The sequence below is a fragment of the Sturnira hondurensis genome, unplaced genomic scaffold, assembly GCF_014824575.4.
Source record: "Sturnira hondurensis isolate 20B ecotype Veracruz unplaced genomic scaffold, ASM1482457v3 Scaffold0008782, whole genome shotgun sequence".
Lineage (NCBI taxonomy): Eukaryota > Metazoa > Chordata > Mammalia > Chiroptera > Phyllostomidae > Sturnira > Sturnira hondurensis.
In genome coordinates, this window is record NW_028081413.1 from 1,098,209 (window position 1) to 1,105,250 (window position 7,042).

At 56.3% G+C, this 7,042-nt stretch overlaps 1 protein-coding gene across 2 annotated transcripts; it reads right to left on the reverse strand.

Annotated features, from left to right (window-relative positions):
- Window positions 1-4,307: 4,307 nt before the first annotated feature.
- CHST14 (carbohydrate sulfotransferase 14) lies at window positions 4,308-6,387 on the reverse strand. 2 transcript variants are annotated; one of them, XM_037056069.1, is made up of 2 exons: window positions 5,831-6,387; window positions 4,308-5,671 (listed from the first exon to the last, which is right to left on the reverse strand). In XM_037056069.1, exons 1-2 carry the CDS (start codon window positions 6,137-6,139, stop codon window positions 5,009-5,011), a joined length of 972 nt encoding a protein of 323 aa, XP_036911964.1. In that variant the 5' UTR covers window positions 6,140-6,387; the 3' UTR covers window positions 4,308-5,008. The 2 variants fall into 2 exon arrangements, with proteins under 2 accessions (XP_036911964.1, XP_036911963.1); XM_037056068.1 differs by having other exon boundaries at window positions 4,308-6,387.
- Between the last annotated feature and the right edge of the window lie 655 nt (window positions 6,388-7,042).

The following is a 7,042-nucleotide window of genomic DNA, read 5'->3' on the forward strand; positions in this document are numbered from 1 at the left end:
GGCTCCTCCTTACTGAGCTCTTGAAGGCCCTCATGTCTTTCTGTCCCCAAAGCCCCACCCCAAGGCTGAAGTTGGCCCAGCTTTCCTGTCGGAGGGTTGAAGGGCAGGGCAACCTGGCCTGACCAGGCCCTCTTTGTCTCCTCACGATGGAACAATGAAGACGGATGCTGTGATTCTCATTGTTCCTTTGGGACTTCCGAGCAGACTGGTCCAGGACTGGGATGAAATGAGCCTATGATCTCAGTAGGGGATGCTACAGGCCCGGTACTTATGGGCATGCCAGTCCCTGGAAGCTCCCTTCGGGGAGCCTTTGCTTCCATCTCAGGCTGTCCTGGAGTTTATGGAAATGATCAGATTGGGGAAAAGCCTAGACTCTATGCCCTGGGAGGTCTGGGGTTCTAGCACCCAGACTCAGCCTCTGGGTGTGTCCGTTCTCCCCCAAAAGCATGTGAGCCTATGAGAAAGAGGAAAGCTAGGCAAAGGTGATCACCCACATCCACCCAGTTAACTGCAGTGAGTTGAGCAAACTGCAGGGGAAATATCCCGGGCCCTCGGGCACGGTGGTGGCACACATCTTCCAACGCCCAGAGGAAGGTCGCAATAACTCCAAGGAACGGCCGTGGGGAAGAGTGAGTTCAGGCCACTCTGCCCCCCAATCCCGACATCTTAGAGGTTTTTGCTAGGCCAACAGCTGTTTTCTGGTTGTTGAAAGGTCATATGCCAACAGAACTTTTGAGAACCAGTGCCCATTGGTCAGAGTAGCCAAGCTGGGCTGTGTGGCAGCCATGGACCTGCTGTGTCCACATCTTCCTTCAAGACACCCTGCTGTGAGAAGTGTAATTCGCCAACAGCCCCAGCTGCTTCTACAGCTTTCGATCTTTTGACCTGCCTCAGTGTCACCCCCACCCCACCCCAGACCACCCCACCCATCAGTCCGGCCATTTCTGCCCAAGGGAGGGCTCCTCCAATAGGTAACCTTTGCCGGGGATGCCCCCTGGGTTGTGCCCCACAGAGACTTTCTTAGAGCTGCACTGAAATCTGAGACTCTCCCCACGCCATTCTTCTTCCCTCTCTCCTTTCACGGGGGTCAGGCTCTCCCAGCCCACTTCTGCTCCCTTCCCCTTCATCCGTCACAGCTGTTTCTCCTATAAATCTCGTGCGTGTCTAATTCTGCCTTGGCATGGACTCCTCGGAGGACCCGGACTGAAAGCCTAGTATATTCACGGTCTGGGCCAGGCACTCCTGGCACGTTGTCCTCAGGGCGGCAAACCTGGGGGGTTCTGAAGAAGCCTGTGGACAGAGGCACTTGCAGGTGTTGGAAAGGAGGGCTGGAGATGGGTCCAGAGTTCCGAGAAAATGGACACGATGCTTATCCGGCAGACTCAATGAGCTGGAGAACTTACGGTACGTGCCCACTTACAAAGGAGCAAATATTAGATGGAGCTGGATTTTAATCCCACCCCCATCATCTCTGTGGACTAGTCCCTTAGGCTTACTTTCCTCATCTATAAAATGGAAATAACTTTGCTTACCTGGCTGGGTGGTCGTTAGAATGAAGGGGGTACACGTAGAGGACTTATCAGTGTGCTGGGCACAGGTGCTCTCATTTCAGAGTCAGTATTGTTCATTATTAGCATTTTCCTTTAGGAAGAGAAAGAATGCCTTGCTTGATGCCAGGCAGGGGCTGGTTCCATGTGCAAAGCACTCCATCCACCCTGACAGTGGGCCCAGGGCTTGGCCTCTCTGGCGATGAGCCCTGGGAAAGGTGAGGGCTCCGTGTTCACCCAGGGGGAGGATCAGCTGCTCAAGTCAGATCTTGCTTCTGACAGGGCATTTATGTGGTGGTTCCCTCCTGGAGGGAGGGAACAGAGGTTTGAGAAGAAAGGAAGGGGACACACTCTCAGAATTTAAGGTGAGATGGTTTCTGGGCCCGTATCTGACAGGATGGAAACTGGACCAGAACGGGAGCCCGGAAGTGGAGTCTGGGCCCAGACTTGGAAGGCCAGGCCCCTCCCAGCTCCTCCCCTTCCCTTTGTTCATTGCCCTCAGCCTTGGAGAGAAGTTAAACAATTGTCAGCCCCATCCCCCTGTATCCTGGAGACCTGGGTTATTGGGATGGAGTGTGTTCTGAAGGGGCACCCTTGTCCTCACCGTCAGCAGTGGAGGGCTTGGCTCTTTGCAGGGATGAGAGGCAACTTCATGTGGACGCAGGATTCCAAGGAGACACAGTACAGTTGTCCAGTCCTGAGAATGCCCTGCCCAACCCGGGTGGCCCAGAGCCTGCCACCCCTACACCCCAAGCTCTGGCCTAGGTGCCCGATGTAAGGCAAGCCACACTAGGGCCAGCTGGACCCCCAAGACTCTCTGCCACCTCCTTGGCAGCTTCTTTTAGAAATCTATTTTCCTGAAAGGAAGGGTAGATGACAAGTTAATTTCCACAAAGTCTAACTCGAGGGACAAAAATGATAGTAAGTGGCAGTTTGTCTCAGCCGTTCCTCGCTCCCCCCTCCGCATGCTCTTACCTCAAACCCCCCTGCCCACACCACAGGTGTCTGACACTGACTGTTGGGATGCTCTGCGGCCTGCCACCCTGTAATGCCTGAGAGGAGAGGAGTCCACAAGCTAACCACATCAAGGACTTCATTTGTCTCCCACTCCCTCAGGGTGGGGCAGGGACAGAACTGAGGAGGGAGAACATGTGCTAATGCCCTTAAATATCACCCCCTCCTGCCCTTCATCTTCTTAACCTTCATTTTCATTCTCTCTTCCCTCAACCCCCACCTTCCACAATCTCCATACTCCCCTCTCCCCACCACGCCCACTCTCTCCTCTGGCTCCCAGTTTGGGAGTGTGCAGACCCGGGCTGGACTTTGGGCAGGTACCTACCCTCTCTGTGCCAGTCTCTGTGTCTCCGAAGCAGAACAGCTGTGGTGTTGGGCTGTTGTGAGGCCTGAGATGAGGTGAGCACAGCAGCTGGGCCCAGCATCCTCTGGGACCTCTGGGTTCCACACTGCAGCCCTGTAAGGGGGCCTGAGTAGACCTTATAGGTCCAAAGGGGCATTTCCCAGCCAAGGAGGAAGAAGCTGGGCAGGGTGGGGGTAGGGGACTCCCGAGGGGCCAGAAGCTCAAAGAAGAACCTTACAGAGGGAGTGAACCCATGGGTCAAAAGGTCTCTGGGTCCCAGTACTGAGTGGACACAGTGTCCTGGCTTCTCTCCTATCCCTACAGGCTGCAAAGGGATCAGATATTCAGCTAGCATCTCAAAAAACAATCAGTAAATCACGTGCTGGGGTGGGCCCTCCTTTTATCATTTTGTCATTAGTCCTCACAGCAATAGACATATGAGAGGTGTTATTCCCATGAGACGGTGGAGCATGCGGAGGCTCAGAGAGGTGATCAGGCAGCTGGCGAGCAGAGGTGGGGCTGGACTGGTCTGGGTGAGTCCCAAGTGCAATGCTACCTGTCCTGTAGCAAGATGGGCACCTTGGTTCTATTGGGCCACATACGTACCTATTGTATGCCAGCCCCTTGGCTAGGTTCTGGGAGCAAGACAGACATGGTCTCAGCTTCCCACAATTCAGTCTCAGTGGGGAGACTGACAAGTAACTGGGCCATGACAACAGAGCGTGGTTAAATGTTATCTAAGGTGAAGTTCCCCAGAGCCAGGTGGACCCTGAAGGGGGACACCTGACCTGGACAAGAGGTCAAGTAAGACAGGTAAGACCTCCTGGTGCGACATGGCAGAGAACCATGAGTGCCCACAGAAGCCCCCTTCCCCAATCTCTCCTGCAAAATCATGCCAATAACAGGCTAGTATGTACCTTCCCACATAGCCCACAGCTTCCTCTGGACCTAAGCCAGTAGTAGCCTGCCTTGCTCAGCCTCCTTGCCTTCCTTATAATTCTCAAGGCCAGGAATAACCGCCCCTTACTCACACAACAACCCACTTTTCCTCTGGGGGCCTCCTCAGTCAAGAACAATTACTATCTAAGCAAAAGAAGAGCCAGTGTCTCATACCCACCTCGTTCTTCAGGGAATAAGCCACAGGATGTGTCATCCCTAATAGGGTTTGCCCGTCAGTGGCATTCTACAAGCTGAGTCTGTGATCGGGTATGGCCTATGGGGAGCCCCCAAGTTCTCCATGGCATGGCAGTGGCCCACTAGACTGGCCCAAACAAGGTGCACTGCTTCTTCCTTTCTCCACCTGCAAGCTCCCTCTCCTGACCCGGGGAGACAGGCACCTGGAAGACCTGCTCAGCACACAGGAGCACAGAGGGAGAATCGGGGATGCTGATTTTGTATACAAAACAGCTTTATTAAAAATTCAGCTATTAGGAAAACAAAGTCTTCACAAGAGTTCTATCAAAAAGTACAAATTTTAAATAAACATGTCATAAAAGTGGCAGCCAGATACACCAGCCACACTCATAACCTTGGGGGAGCCCCGAGAAGAGGCTGGGCTTAGGGGTCTTTGGATGCTATCAGGCAAGAGCCCTGACTCAGTTTTCCTTTCCTTGGAAAAATAAAGAATATGGCAAGTGTAGGAAATTTTGAGTCTGAAGCTGAAAGGCACAACAGTCATTTGTAAGACGTGACTGCTAACTCATGGATGTGGGCCCCTGGCTCTGGTCATGCCCCCTGATGGGTGCCACCTCCGGGTGTGGCCAGCAGTTAAGGTAAACCAAGTGGACTGCACAATCCTAGCATCAGTCTGTAGAACAAATGCATTGCTTCACTGGCAAACTGGTACCTGGCTCTGCCAGGACAAGAAAGATCACACTGGCTGCCAAGAAATCCCCCTGGGGGGAAACACCAGGCCCCCTGTCCAACCCAGTCCTCTGAGCCACGGTGGAACCCACTCTGGACAAAGAACATCTGAGGGCAGTCCCTGGCATCCAGACAACTGGAAAAGCTCCAGGCCCCAGAGTCAGGGTTCCTATGAATGGCAGGCACAAGGAGCTGGCATTGTCAAAACCAGTCCTCAACAGCTGCTGGCCCAAACACAAGGTCACTGGTGGCAGGCCTCCCTGGTGATGTTGGGCAGTGGGTAGGCGAAGAGGGAGAAGTCCAGGATATACTTAGGCAGCACGTCCTGCAGCAGGGACCGCGGGGCACTGCACAGATGGTAGTGCAGGCTTTCTTGGCTGACAGGTCGGTACCAGGCCTGGCGAGCTGGGAATCGGACATGGGGTGGTGCCCGCACCCACTCCAGTACTTGGTTGGCATCAGCCTCCAGCCTCTCATAGGAGCCTACAAAGTCATAGCGCACAGCACAAGGCTGGCACAGGTTGTACACGGGCATCCAATGCTCATTCATGCGCTCAGGGTCCTCATCTACTAGGTACCTCAGGAACTCGGAGAAGGTGACATCGTCCCCTGCAGGGCTGGGCCCAGCTCCTGCCCTGTACCGCCTCACGATTTCAGCCCCATAGCGCTGCTGGTACTCTCGGATCTCGCCAAACTTATTGCGGTAAGCAGAGAGAAGTCGTTCCAAGGGGTCCCGCACAAACAGGAACTTGAAGTAGTGCTGCAGGCGGTAGCGAATCTCCTCAGGCCGCAGGTCTGCCAGGAACACCAGGTCATTGCGGTGGTCCATCTTTAGGCGGACATCCACGCTGTCCAGGACACCCGCCAGCACCTTTAGCACCCGCTTCCAATTAGAGCAGGCCACCTTGGGGACGTAGCAATAGAGGAAGTGGTAGCGATCACTCACGAGAATGTGGCGCAGCAGGGTGCGCCGCTGTCCCACCGGCAAGTCCCAGGGGTCCCGGGGCATGCCCGGCTGTCCGCACACAGCACGCAAGGTCCGGTTCTGGATATCCTGCCTCACCTGCAAGTCCGAGTCTCCAGCATCCAGGGACAGCCCCCCAGGCTGGGGGACCGTCCTGCGCCATGCTGCGCCCTCGCGGTTGGGAGGGTGCAGGGGAAGGGGCTTCATCTCGGCCAGGATGCCCCTCTCGATCATGAGCAGCAGCCCGCTGGAGGCCACGATCACCGCGAACATCAGCATGGACGGCAGCAGCAGGGGCGGCCCCCCGAGACCCGCCCGGGCCCTGCCCAGTGGCGCCCGCCTCAGCGCCCGGCCCAGGGGCTCGGCGCCATTTGGGGCCGCCAGCGGGGTCAGCGGGCAGGGGAACATGGTGCTCGGGGGGGTGGGGGCCTGCGCAGCCCAGCCCAGCTCCGCGCAGCCTGTTTGGCAGGCGGGCTCAGGTTGCGGGCGGTCGCCGAGTGTTTGGGGCCGCAGCGCTGGGCGGGGGTCAGGGAGGGGAGCACTGACTGGAGACCTCAGCGCGCGAAGGTGGTCTGCTGGAGAGGGTGGTCGGCTCCCGAGCTGAGACGCTGGAGTGGGAGGCGGGAGGGAGCGGCGAGACTGAGCCGGATGTCCCGCCCGACAGCTCTCCAACCCCCGGCAACTGTGACACAGGCACTGGGCGGGTCCATGGGGTGGGGGTTGGGGGAGCGGCCCGCCTTCTGGGAGTCGGTGGGAGGGCACGTGCAGGCTCCCACTGCCTGATGCAGGGCGGGCCTGGTCCTCCGATTTCGGGGACAAAAACTGCCCGTATCCTGAAGGCAAAGGAGACCCAGGCAAGGCTTCAAGTCCCGGCAAGTGTCTTTGAAAAGTTGATGAAAACGACCTGCACCCAACGTACTGCTGCACTCTGGCCTGCTGAGCCTCTTCTTTCAAACAGCTGGTCTGCGGGAAGCCACCTCACCCCGCCCCCAACGCTCTGAATCCACTTCTGAGGCGCCTGGTTCTAGCCCGACAGAGACCCCAGTGTGCCCTCACTGCGTACCCTATCCTGGCCGCTCCAGGAAAGAGGAACAAGACACTCAGGCACTGACCAGTGGCTTCTCTCCAGTGACCCTTAAGTTTTTAACTATACCTGGTCGGTTAGTGTTTATCTAGAGTAATGCTGAATGTCCTTCCCCCAGGCATTAAGAAATGGGACAACTGGGACACTCTGGTGAGGGGCCAATAACAAGTTGGTGTCTCGTGACCAATGGTGGGCACACATCTTGAAGGATATGCAGCTGGAGGTCA